The sequence below is a fragment of the Mytilus galloprovincialis genome, chromosome 11, assembly GCF_965363235.1.
Source record: "Mytilus galloprovincialis chromosome 11, xbMytGall1.hap1.1, whole genome shotgun sequence".
In the NCBI taxonomy this organism is placed as follows: Eukaryota; Metazoa; Mollusca; class Bivalvia; order Mytilida; family Mytilidae; genus Mytilus; species Mytilus galloprovincialis.
Window position 1 is genome coordinate 2,827,089 of NC_134848.1, and position 13,556 is coordinate 2,840,644.

Below are 13,556 nucleotides of genomic sequence, written 5' to 3' on the forward strand. Positions count from 1 at the left end.
TCACCATCACTGCTGGTGATCCGATGGATAAATCTGTTGTAGAGTTGTCACGTTATGAGTTCAATAATTTTGTGGTTTTACTTTTTATTAAGTCAGGGATTTTTTTATCACAAATAACTTGATACTTTTACTAAATTCTTTTGGTTGGTTTCTTGTAGAGAGTTGTTTTATTGGCTATCATACCACATCTTCTTTTTTATATTTATAGTATATAACATGCAAAATTTCTATATGTTTGATATGGGATATATCAATTCCTCTAAACATAAAAGCACGGGTCACAAATGAAAACTGTGGTCGGTTAATGAATTACAATTTAGGTATAATATATATAAAAAATAGATGTGGTATGATTGCCAATGAGACAAATCTTCACAAAAGACCAAAATAACACAGAAATAATTAAAAATTATAGGTCACCGTACGGAAATCAACAATGAGCAAAGCCCATACCGAATAGTCAGATATAAAAGGCCCCATTATGACAATGTAAAACAATTCAAACGAGAAAACTAACGGCCTAATGTATGTGTAAATAATGTTCAGGTAAGGAAAACTATGGTCCGTATGATGCATTTTCTTTATCTCATTAAAGCATTATAGTTACAGAACCTGAAATGATCGAAGGGGCAAACAACGTCAATTGGTAGGATGTTAGAAATTTGAATCGCTGTCTTTGAATGCACATACATGTATTCAATTTTTCTGGCATAAAGAACATAGAAGAGGGACGAAAGATGCCAGAGGAAAAGTCAAACTCATAGATAGAAAATAAACACATAATTAATAGTACAGAAGATACATGTACAACATAGCAAACTAATGACTGAGCAACACGAACCCCACCAAAAACCAGGGGTGATCTCAGGTGCTCTTGAAGGGTAAGCAGATATATGGCACCCGTCGTGTTGCTTATATTATTACAAATCCAGTAAATAGTCTTATTCGGTAGGTTACTTTCGTGAAAAGTAAAGGAATTGTAGTTACAACATGAGGAACATATCCGATGCCATCACTGAAACGGTTATTCCATAACGGTTACATAATTAAAACAGACACATACACAAAAAAAAAATACATATATTCAAGTAACATAGTAACAACATGATTAGATTGCAGCAATATATGCTTATTTCAAGTTGCACAGATTAGAATAAAACTGAGATTATGCAAGATAGTCATGACAACATGATTGAATTTCTCGCTTGAGCTTTATCTGCAGATTTCTGGTACAAATTAGTATCGTTAGGTTTATGTGAAACGAAACAAGAAAACAGTTATTTACAATTAAAAAATGAATTTGAATAAATACATCACTTATTATGCTTATATAATTCATTCAGCTTCTTCGTTTATAATTATTAGGAGCATTGACAACAACATGGATTTGTATACCTGTGGTTGGTAAAAGATTTGTGTGGCAGTCAGCGTAGTTTTCAGATGTATTTAATAAACAGTCATTTCCTATGTGAATGATTTTTTTTTTTTTTTTTATGGTTTGATTGTTATCTTCGACAAATGTTTTAAGAAAGAGAGGGTAGTGAAATGTGTTCAAAAAGGGAGAGAGGTGAGGGGAAAGAACGATAGTATTTATGCCGAGTCTTTTTCGCCTATTTTAAATAGAGTAGAGCAGGATGACAATAACATAACATACATTAAACATGTTAAAAATCTGAATTCATACAAAGAATTATCAAACAGGAAGATATCCGGAGGCTCCTATATATAACTTCTCATTGTCACGTTGCATAACTAATAAAATCATAATGTTCAGTGGTAGTGGGGAAATGGGATGAACATATATAGTATGTTCACGCAACAGTCTCTACGAGAAAAAAAATCACAAAAATACTGAACTCCGAGGACATTTTAAAACGGGAAAATCCCTAATCAAATAGCAAAATCAAAAACTTAAACACATCTAACGAATGGTCATATTCCAGACTTTATTCAGGCATTTTATAAAGTAGATTTTTTTTATTTAAAACTGGCTTTATAGCTACCTTAACCTCTTACTGTCGCATTAAATTCCATTATATTGACAACGGTGATTGAACAAAAAGACAGAAATAATAGGTTAAAACGTCCAAAATAGGAGAACTGGTTTCCACATTGTGTTAATCCTAATAACAATAAAAACTAACAAATATGGAAACAAACATATACCATGACACTACAAGTACAGTGTTATGATATTGTAATTATTGTATTTATTTATGTTGGCCTAATTTGTGTTGTATGGCCTGATAGTTGTTTACAGAATAATCTTAGAACTGTGCAGTTTAGAAATCACTGGAACAATCACAGATACTTATGGAATGATTGGAACTTTCTATTTGACATACATAACGATTCTAGAATGATCCTTATAAAAGATGCGTAATTTAAACTTCTAACTTATTCCAGAAACTTCTGTTTATAGAGTGTTCTAGAGATTTCCGTGACAACTATATATATATATATATATATATATATATACAGAGACTTAAGTTAAAGATTTACACTCACACTTAGACTTAGACATCGATAGACATTAGTATTTACCGTATTTGAATTGACACTTTAATTCTACAAACAACATCATACTGGATTGTGACCTTAGTAGTGAAAATAATATTCAGATTGGATTCCTAGAAGATTTCCGGATACAGATAAAGATAAAAGAGTGGACTCACATTTTGACAGTTGTAAGTGAATTAAGAATTGAATGCTGCTTTTTGTAAATTTATTGGGGTGTAAAAGCGTTGACCGAAGTACATTTTGTATGAAGCGCGGAAGCGCTTCATATTAAAAATGTGCGCACGGTCAACGCTTTTACAACCTTATAAAGTTACAAAAAGAAGCATTCAATACTTATAATTACATTTTTTTTAGCTAGAATCATGTAAACACGATTTTTATCAAGTTTTCATTTAATTTACCTGTGCACTTTATTGTGGGACCTCGTGTCATCATGAATGATACATGTTATTGTCTAATACAATTGTTTCAGGAATAGCACGTGATGTGCAGTTAGCCAATCAGAATAACGTATTATAATGAAACATACATCTAATGTAATTATATTAATATGCAAATCAATTTCAAAGTTTGGAATTCAGATGTATGAAAAATCGTTATTTCGAATTAGAAGTAGGTGAATAACGCCTATTTTACGAACAAATAAAAATGATTATGTTTTTTTTTCATATTGTATAAGTGTATTATACAGTACCACTTAACTCGTTAAACCCTTTTTTTTGTATGCCATAAAGTTCCAAAATATATCTGAAAAAGTTTTGTCGGTTTAGTCTTTAGAATGAACAAATGTACATTGTTAAATGTGATTGTAAAACATATTGAAAAATTTAATGATAAACGTATTGTTGTGCATGTTGTGATTAGCACAAGTAAATTTTAATTGTGTTCAGCCTTATTTCTTATCCGACAAGGCAATAAATTACAGACAGTAAGATCTAAGATAATTATTTTTATTACGAAAAAGAAGATGTGGTATGATTGCCAATGAGACAACTCTCCACAAGATACCAAAATGACAAAGAAATTACAGCTATTGGTCACCGCACGGCCTCAACAATGACCAAAGCCAATACAGCATAGTCAGCTATAAAAAGCCCCGAAATGACAATGTAAAACAATTCAAACGAGAAAACTAACGGCCTTATTTATTTGAAAAAATGAACGAAACACAAATATGTAACACATAAACAAACGACAACCACTCAATTACAGACTCCATGACTTGGAACACGCATTGGCTTGAGATTTAACGACGGATCAGTTTTGTCTCTGGTGCTTTTGTTACTTGATTACTTTGCTCTTTATCGATCTGATCAGTCAAGTCATTTTAAACTATTTCTTATAGTTTGTTGTGCTGTAACCTGTATGCCCTGATCAAAACAATGGGCTGGTTTGGAGCCCGCAAACATTTAACCACGTCATATACTGTATGACTTTGTATAAAGTCTACAGATTGTGGTGCTTTGTCTGTAGTTTTTCTTGTATAGCATATTTATTTTTGGCTTATTGTTTTGCACATAAGTCCGGCTGTAAGTTTTCTTATTCTTTATCTTTAATTTTGTCAGAGCCTATAATTACTGGCTAAGAGGTTTGAGTTTTGGTAATTGTTGAAATCCGTACGGTGACCTAACATTTACGTCATTTGGTCGAGGGTGGATAGTTGTTTCATTGGAACTCATACTGTATTTAATAATTGTATATTACTATGTGCTTTCTTAAGTCATAGTGTATTACGAATACAACAACTTTTAAAGAAATTTGCTATAATTGAAATCCATTAATACTTTACTCTAGTGATCTCTTTATACGTGATTTCATAATGATAATATCTTGGCTTCACTGTAGACGACTTATTTTCTCGAGCGGTGTATTTTTGCGAGTAGAAGATCATTGTTAATATGTAAAAAAATATATCTACTCGTCTGGGAACAAAACAACAACATATCGCGACACTATATTGACTTAAAATAGGATAGAATGGGTTTAACACGAAAAAAATATTAGCAAAAATATAGTAAAACAGTATTTTAATAGTTGAACACAATGTCTGTTTATTTTTACCGTAACACTTTCATGACTCACGACAGGAATCACATAACTGAACCATGTTGAGCATGAACTAAACCATAACACTTTTGAACCAAACCATGACACCGAATTTTCTTTAATCTTAAATTGTGTGCAAATGTAGGTATTTTGTAGGAATAATTTTCGGCAGATTTATACCATAACAAATATGGGATGTAACAGACAGTACAGAAATAACTGTACTTTGTGCATTAGAAACGAAAAACAACTTCTAAATTTTGACATACGCAAGCATCATTCTGTGTCAAATTATAACTATATGATAAAAATTGACATGTCCTAACATAGTATCCATAAACAAAGACACTTCCGATCTTGAATTTATATATAAAGGTTCCTTTAACGAAAAATCCGAATGTTTATATTGTGTCAATGATTGTCAATAAAACTCTTAACACAACCATGTCTAACTTAACCAAACTATGACAAAAACACTGTACTAAACGGCATTCGATATGACGATTTTATTACCCGTGTAATGAAGCACAATAAACTATTCATAAAACTTTCCATAGTATGATAGAGTAAACAACCTACCAACGGTTTTGACATGTCTTATCTTTATTGATGTATTACAAATAGGTTTCATTAAGTGCATGATCTTATGATAACTACACAATCAGTTTACGTCTTGTCTTCAACGATATCATCACAGAATGAGAGCGTGTAAGTGGTATTCGTGTTTACATATTACTGTGAAACTTGTTCAAACCGAACCTCTTTGAGAGATGTTTGATTTTATCATGTTCATAATTTGATATTACAAGGGTTAAGAACATGTTTGGTTTATACAGGTTTTCGGTTTATGGAGGATTTAGTTTAGCCAGGTTTCACTGTAATATAGAACAATGTATGTTGTTCATACATTATGATAATCACTATCTATAAAATGTATATACTCTTTTTTATTATTATACAAAGCTAAAAGCACAAAACAGAAAAAACTAACATAATACAATCACGTAATATTTAACAGCTTTGATATGTAACATACATGCACTCTTAAATAGAGCATGCATTTGCATTATTCCGTTATTTGCTGGCGTATCCGTATCGACGTAACACGTATACGGGGAAAGGATCAATTAATTCAAGATGGTCCCGATGTTACATTTTATAATGCATTTAATTAAATAATGTTTTAATGGAGGTCGGGGCTAAATCATTATTCCTACACCAATCTGCCCAATACGAATACGTCGATCCGTAAACGTATCGCGATACGTGAATAATGCAAATGCTCTATTGGTAGCGAAATGTACAGCTATTACTTGTTTCAGAAAGTTTTAAACTCTTTTAATTTAATACGAACTGTATTTGTCTTTTTTTAGCTTTGATTTTCATAATCATGATTAAAATTACGATTTTACTAATATTTATATCACACATTCTGATGAAGTCATCTATGACGCTCAGCTGCGAATTAATACAATAGAGGCAATAGTAGATTAAAGATTTAAAATTGCAAACATACAAATGTTACTATGAAGACCGAGACATTCACGAAATGTATTGTGGATTTATTAATTTTCGTTAGATACCAATTTCATGGATTTCGTGGGTACCGGTGAATCACGAAATTAAATGATCAACGAATGATGAATTTTCTATAGGCTTGTATGCAAACGTCATCAAATCTACGAATTGAATATCTAATCATCGAAAATCCACAAAACAAAAGTATTATGTTTACGAAAATTATTCCCAATTGGCAACACTTAGTCATATAGGATCATATAGCAAGGTAGCAGTAAAACGTTCACAAAAAATTACAAAAATGCAATATGTACAGTTTGCGTTCTAAAAAGTAAAATCACAAAAATAGTGAGCTCCGAGGGAAAATTCCAAACAGAAAGTCCCTAATCAAATGGCAAAATGAACTAATAAAGCACATCATTCGAATGGACAACAACTGTCATATTTCTGACTTGGGTAAGGCATTTTGAAATGTAAAAAATCGTGGATTGAAGCTGGTTTTTATAGCCCTATTTTTTTTTTATTTTACAGCATTATGTTTGGTGTTGGTTGGTTTGATGCTTTTGTCGATTCTAGTTAACATAACAAGTAAATATAAATTGTTACTTTTTTTTTTTATTAAAAACTGAATATGAATAAGAACCAAAATTTGAAAAAAGGGACGAAAGATAGCAGAGGAAAAGTCAAACTCATAGATTGAAATAAACTGACAACGCCATGGCTAACACTGAAAAAGACAAAACAGACAAATAATAGTACAGAAAACACAACATAGAAAACTAAAGACTAAGCAACACGAACCCCACTACAAACTTAGGTGCTCAGGTAGGGTAATCAAATCATGGCATGTAGCACCCGTCGTGTAAAAGGTAAACTTTTCAGTTGAAAAAAAAAATTAAATGCTATGGCAAAACACTTAATAGCAGTCAACCAGTTCTTAATGGCGTCCGTTACAATTTCGAAGAGATTATTTCAACTATAGCATTTGGATATCTTGGTGCGATAGCTGTCTTGAAGCCGCAACCGTCTATCAAGGAAATGCAATCTCAAAGGTATCGTTTCAAATGTAAGGTACATACTTAATATGCAGATACTGTTGAAATGTGACATGTTAGAAATTATTATTCATTATTATGTTTATATGGTAAAGTTTTGTTTTCAACCGACACTCATTGTCAATGTGATTTTAACTTGTTTCCCGAAAAAGAAATCATATACTTAAGAATGAATATATGTCAAACCCGTCTAAATATTGAATACGGTTTCAAGAGAACACATACATGAATTTAAATACTCTATGTAAACGGTTGAAAAAAAATGTTTTTATATATATGTTCAAATTGCGGAATTACAGTCCAGCTAAGTAATCTTACTAATGACATCTCACCGCTTATGCAACATGCCTCAATATTGGTCTTTGTTATGTAAATTAAACATTTCTATTGAGGGGAACTTGAATTCAGATTCTTTTTTTTTGTGTGTGTTTCTGAATTTTTTAATTATTATTTTTTTTTGGTGTGTTTAATTTTTTTTTTTTTAATTATTGGTGTTTGAGGGTCGTGTTTCAATATTTTTCTATGCATCTTTAGGTGTACATTAAACTTTTGTATTATACCTCAGTATGTTTTTTCTATATAAAAAGTAATGAAATAGTTATTTTGTTATTTCATTCCTCAGAACCATTTGTCAGTCAATAGTTTCAAAGACTATGGCCCCCCGGTGAATAGTTTCATAATCATCTTTCCCGTAGTTTTTCATGCTTTTTGTTTTCATTGGATGATAATGAAGTCATTGACTACTCTGCTTGGTTACGTATGCTTTGCAACGTCAAACTCACTATAATATTGTAAACGGTGGAATCTGTTTGTGTTGATTGTAATTTCTTTTACAAGAAGCAATTATAAAAAAAAAATCATCAAGGGAATTTTTTAAAGATCTTAAAGATAATACCTTATTCAAAATATGGGTTCGCTCTCCGTATATTAAAAGTGAATTTGCGTTCGGTGTACTTTGGCTAGAATTTATTATAAGCACGGAAAGTTTAACACAAGTATTTCTAGTCTTGATTGAAATTAATGAAATATTTATAAATACAAAACGAATTTTTAAAAAAGTCTAGTTCATCATGTGCATATAAAGTTATGTGACATTTTTTTCTTTTCTTTCAGATGATATATATACACTTTTAGAAAATTAGTTTTTGGTAAATATATATATACCTAATGGCTGTGTTGTTCAGTATAATAAAACACATAATGACTGGTTGTGCGGGTAATAGCAAGTTTGATTGACCCTTCAAACAATAGTTGGTACACCAGGGACAACAAACTTGCTATTACCCTCACACCCAGTCAATAGGTGTAAAATAGGTGTATAATATTTACAAATTTGATATGCAAATATAAAACCGTAGTTTAACATGTTAAACGAATTAGTTTTTCTAATATTTCAAATTAAAGTTAACAACTGTTAAACTTTTGTCATTATGCATTTTTACTGTGTACGAACCAGCAACCATTCGTCAGTGTTATATTCAATGTCCAGTTATAAATACATTGAAACATTTACTTATTCATAAGACAGCGAAAGAATATGTTTTTCATGCAGCGGTATAACACAGGATGAAAAATGTCAACATGCTATCAGTTGTGATAAGGATGAGGTAAGTATTCATGGAAGTAGCAAGAACATTGATTGATATCATACAGTAATGTATCTTACTATGTATCAAATTCGTATGATTTTAACTCTGTAGCAAAGGGGGATAATTACATACAAGAGGGACGAAGAATATCAGAGGGACAGTCAAAATCAAAAATCGAAAATAAACTGACAACGCCATGGCCAAAATTGAAAAAGACACACAGACAAACAATAGTACACATGACACAACATATAAAACTAAAGAATAAGCAACATGAACCCCACCAAAAATTGGGGGTGATATCATGTGCTCCTGAAGGGTAAGCAGATCCTCATCCACATATGGCACCTGTCGTATTGCTCAATAGACATGTTATAATATGAAACGAAAGGTAGGCTTCTAATAAATCAAATTTAAGTTAACATAGAGTGAAAAACTGAACCGAATATGCGATGATGATTCAATCAGGGTAAAAACAATTTAGATTTAGCAAAATCGAAGGGCTTTTTCTGAAAGAATAGAACTATTGGTTATTATTATAATTGCAGTAAGGAACTCTACAAATGAAGATCAACTGTTCTCGAAAACAACTAGTCTGAATCATAACTTTGATAATAAAAAAATACTCATTTTACTTCCAGCTTATCTGGTTTTTATTCGAATTTCATTTGAAATTCTCTGCATGTTAATTGATTGTCTATTATTGAAATGGATGCTGAACCTTACGCATAGATTACCTTAGCTGTATTTGGCAAAACATTTAAGAATTTTGGTCATCAATGCTCTTCAACTTTGTACTTTATTTGACCTTTTTAACTTTTTTGGATTCAAGCGTCACTGATGAGTCTTTTGTAGACGACACGCGCGTCTGGCGTATATAGAAAATTTAGCCCTGGTATCTCTGATGAGTTTATTTAAACTATAATCAGCCCATTCAGAACGAGACCGATACTCGTGAAAATAAAAATCGTCGGAAGTACACGTATTCGTTAACACGTCACTACATGGAAACAAGTATGAGCAACACAAACCCCAATCCAAATGGGTTACATTGTTTTACTGTATGCTGTTATTCAACATGATGTTCATCAACCCCAATCAAAAAAGGTTACCGTGTTTTACTGTATGCTGTTATTCAACATGATGTTCATCAATCCCAATCCAAATGGGTTACATTGTTTTACTGTATGCTGCTATTCAACATGATGTTAATCAACCCCAATCCAAATGGGTTACATTGTGTTACTGTATGCTGTTATTCAACATGATGTTCATCAACCCCAATCCAAATGGGTTACATTATTTTACTGTCTGCTTTTTTTCAACATGATGTTCATATGTAGTTATTTGAGTTGTCCTTACATTTATTTTTAGATTTGTTTTGTTCAGAAATATTACACACATGGAATCGAAACTAAATACGATGTTGGTTGTACATTTCAGGAGGTAGGGATTAGTAAACCTTGTTATCGTTGTACAATATATGTTGTTCTTATCAACACTGATTTGACCTATAGCTGCAATTGGTGGCATAGTACAGACATTGTGACCGAAATAAGGCTACACTTTCAACAAAATATCATTTTAGTCCTGGCAATCAAACAAATCAAAAATGGCAACCATATCAGAATAATATTGAACCTCATCATGTTTAAGATTTTGCGTAATAATTGCTGGACTGGTAAAAATGTCAAAAACATAGACAACGGATACATTCATATTCAAGTCCAAAATAAACTAAAACCGCCATGGCTAAAAACGGAATAGAACAGGAGACAAATAAGTGTATACAAACAGAACATAGAAAACTAAAGACTGAGAAACACAGACCCAACAAAAATAGGGGTGATATCAGGTTCACCGGAATGGTAAGTTTTACACCTTTCATCTTCTTGGATCAGATAATTCTATACTACTTTTTTTGCATTTCACATGTGTTTAACATTGATTCATTATTGAAGATCATGTATTATAATTGTTTATAACTTTTAAACAAATTTATTTTTAGATGTGCCAAATGGATGTAGCAGGACATATAATAGGGAAGAGAAATGACCACGCCCATATTCTATGCCAGAAATGTTGCAATGATGCTAATGTATGCAACCATGATCTTTCATGTCAAAATACAAAATTAGGTATGAATTTAGATTTGTCATTAATTGTTAGTCTTGATTAATCATGATTATATGCTTACCCCAGTCTAGAACGTGTGTATGTTAAAAAAAAGGAACAGATTTAACTAAATGGGCTAATGTTTCTGTCGTAAAGAACATACTTAATACGGGGAACAATATCTGCTTACCCTTCCGGTCCACCTGATATCAGCCATATTTTTTTTATGTGTTCGTGTTGCTTATTCTTTAGTTTTATATGTTGTGTCATGTGTACTATTGTTTGTCTGTTTGTCTTTTTCATTTTCAGCCATGCCGTTGTCAGTTTATTTTTGATTTATGAGTTTGAATGGCCCTCTGGTATCTTGCATTCCTCTTTAATATTATAGAATATTTATTTTTATTTTCAGTCGTTGCACAGAAATGTCTATCTTGTGATAATGTGGACAATCCGAAATCCTGTAATAGTTCAATGACATGCGCAAAAGACGAGGTATATCACATTAAATATCTATACTCATAGTATCGATATTGACATTAAATCAAATTGAATAGTATGTTTTTTATATACATTAGACCGTTTTGAATGGTTTAACACTAGTAATTTATTTAGCCCTTTATAGCTTGCTGTTCGGTGTATGTCAAGGCTCCGTGTTGAAAACCGTAACTTGACCTATAATGGTTTACATTTATAAATTGTTATTTGGATGGAGAGTTGTCTCATTGACACTCATGCCACATCTTCCTATATCTATTTACAATAATTTAACGCCATACCAGTCAAGCTAGTATACAAATTTTACATAGAACGCTGACCAAGAATATGCACATGACAGAAATCAAATTATACTTGTTTACAAAATTCAAGTATACAACTGTTTGTGTTTGTAGATAAAACATAAAACATGTCTGATTTATAAATTATTTATAGATAACCCGTGTCATGCCATTTGTTAATTTTCTTCTCATATATGTTATGCTGGTATGATACTTAACCCCTCACGGGGAGGATTACGCCTGATATTCATATGATGAGGACATTTTTTTTTCAATCAGTTGAATTGAAGTCTGGAGCTGGAATGTCAGTTAACTGCTAGTAGTCTGATGTTATTTGTGTATTATTGTCATTTTGTCTATTTTCTTTGGTTACATCTTCTGACATTAGACTCGGACTTCTATTGAACTGAATTTTAATGTGCGTATTGTAATGCGTTTACTTTTCTGCATTGGCTAGAGGTATAGGGGAGGGTTGAGATCTCACAAACATGTTTAACCCGGCCGCATTTTTGCACCTGTCCCAAGCCACGAGCCTCTGGTCTTTGCTAGTCTTGTATCATTTTAACTTTTAGTTTCTTGTGTACAATTTGAAGTTTAGTATGGCGTTCACTATCACTAAACTAGTATATATTAGTTAAGGGGCCAGCTGAAGGACGCCTCCCGTTACGGGAATTTCTCGTTGCATTGAAAACATGTTGGTGACCTTCTGCTGTTGTCTGCTCTATGGTCGGGTTGTTGTTTCTTTGGTATATTTCCCATTTTCATTCTCAATTGTATCGTTTATCATCTCAACGAGATTGATTTTTCGCCTGCGCCGGTACCGCAAACTTGAGAAAAGCAATCGAGTTGCGATGACCAATGATTATATGTTGATGGCTGTTTTACCTATGACGATGTTGAGTCCATTGCAAGTCAATTTCATATGCAACGCCACGTATACCCTTAGTTTTAAGCGATACTTTCCATATCACTCCACTTCGCAGAGAAAGACAATTATAGCGAGAATGTTAGTTACATAGTTACATAGTGTAGGATAAGTATGGGGTCAGTTAATTCTATATTGGGTGAGAGCATATTGTATTTAGCATAATAGTACTTTATTCTTATCTAATATTTCATTTTGTTATAGGTGTGTTTTCTCCACAAATATATGACTGAGACACAGCAAGTGAAGTATGATCTAGGGTGTAAACACTCAATGGTATGTTCAAGTTCAATGTAAAAATATCTGTGTGCTCTTTTTTTTTTTTGCATTCAGTCAGCTTACCTAAACTTATGATAAGAAACGAAAGAGGTTAGGACTGACTTATACAAGGAAGTCAGTGTGAATATAAAAAAGGAGATGTGATATGATTGCCAATGAGACCACTCTCCGCGATGGAGACTTGATTTTTCCGGGAAATTCAAGATCTACACAAACCGGAACTCGAGAATGAATTATTTATCCGTTGAGATATGGAAATAAATATTTCATTTATTTCGGAAATTTGAACTCCCTCATATAGCCCTTCACTTAACTGTCAACCTCTTTGCAGTTGTGTTTTCATGGATTGAATATATTTGGGCGCCGATCATCTGCTGGCAGACATTTAACATGCGACAAATGTTGTGGAGGAACAAACCATTGTAATGTTGACCTGCAATGTGGACACCAAGAGCGTAAGTATCCAATCCACAAACCCTTACCATTAGTACAATGTAATGTAATATTTATGTAACATTTTTTTCATTGGCTAAAAGTTACCGTCAAATAGGACAATGTGATACATAAAGTATTGAAATGAGTTTTGCTTTTAATTCGACTTGTGATTTTTAATGTAATTCATTTTGAAGAAGAAATAATTTTAATTCAAATCATATTTGGCATAAGAGTAACTGACGCAAGCAAGACGTCCAGTTAAGAGGTATAAAACAAACATGGTGGTCATATTTGGAAT

General features: G+C 32.2%; 2 protein-coding genes across 3 annotated transcripts in view; one reads left to right on the forward strand and one right to left on the reverse strand.

Moving 5' to 3' along the window:
- The window catches only part of LOC143051550 (uncharacterized), a 576,970-nt gene that overhangs the window by 559,422 nt on the left and 3,992 nt on the right, over positions 1–13,556 (forward strand). The window contains exons 1-8 of one of the 2 annotated variants that reach the window (XM_076224447.1): positions 5,237–5,274; positions 6,616–6,672; positions 8,664–8,746; positions 10,103–10,174; positions 10,737–10,866; positions 11,253–11,335; positions 12,749–12,820; positions 13,155–13,278. In XM_076224447.1, the coding sequence (XP_076080562.1) occupies positions 5,265–5,274; positions 6,616–6,672; positions 8,664–8,746; positions 10,103–10,174; positions 10,737–10,866; positions 11,253–11,335; positions 12,749–12,820; positions 13,155–13,278 (631 nt within the window). In that variant the 5' untranslated portion in view covers positions 5,237–5,264. Of the gene's footprint in view, positions 1–5,236; positions 5,275–6,615; positions 6,673–8,663; positions 8,747–10,102; positions 10,175–10,736; positions 10,867–11,252; positions 11,336–12,748; positions 12,821–13,154; positions 13,279–13,556 lie in introns of those variants that run through there. The other variant, XM_076224448.1, reaches the window with a different exon arrangement.
- LOC143051962 (uncharacterized) overlaps positions 1–13,556 on the reverse strand; it is a 467,775-nt gene that overhangs the window by 164,508 nt on the left and 289,711 nt on the right. The window lies entirely within an intron of this gene.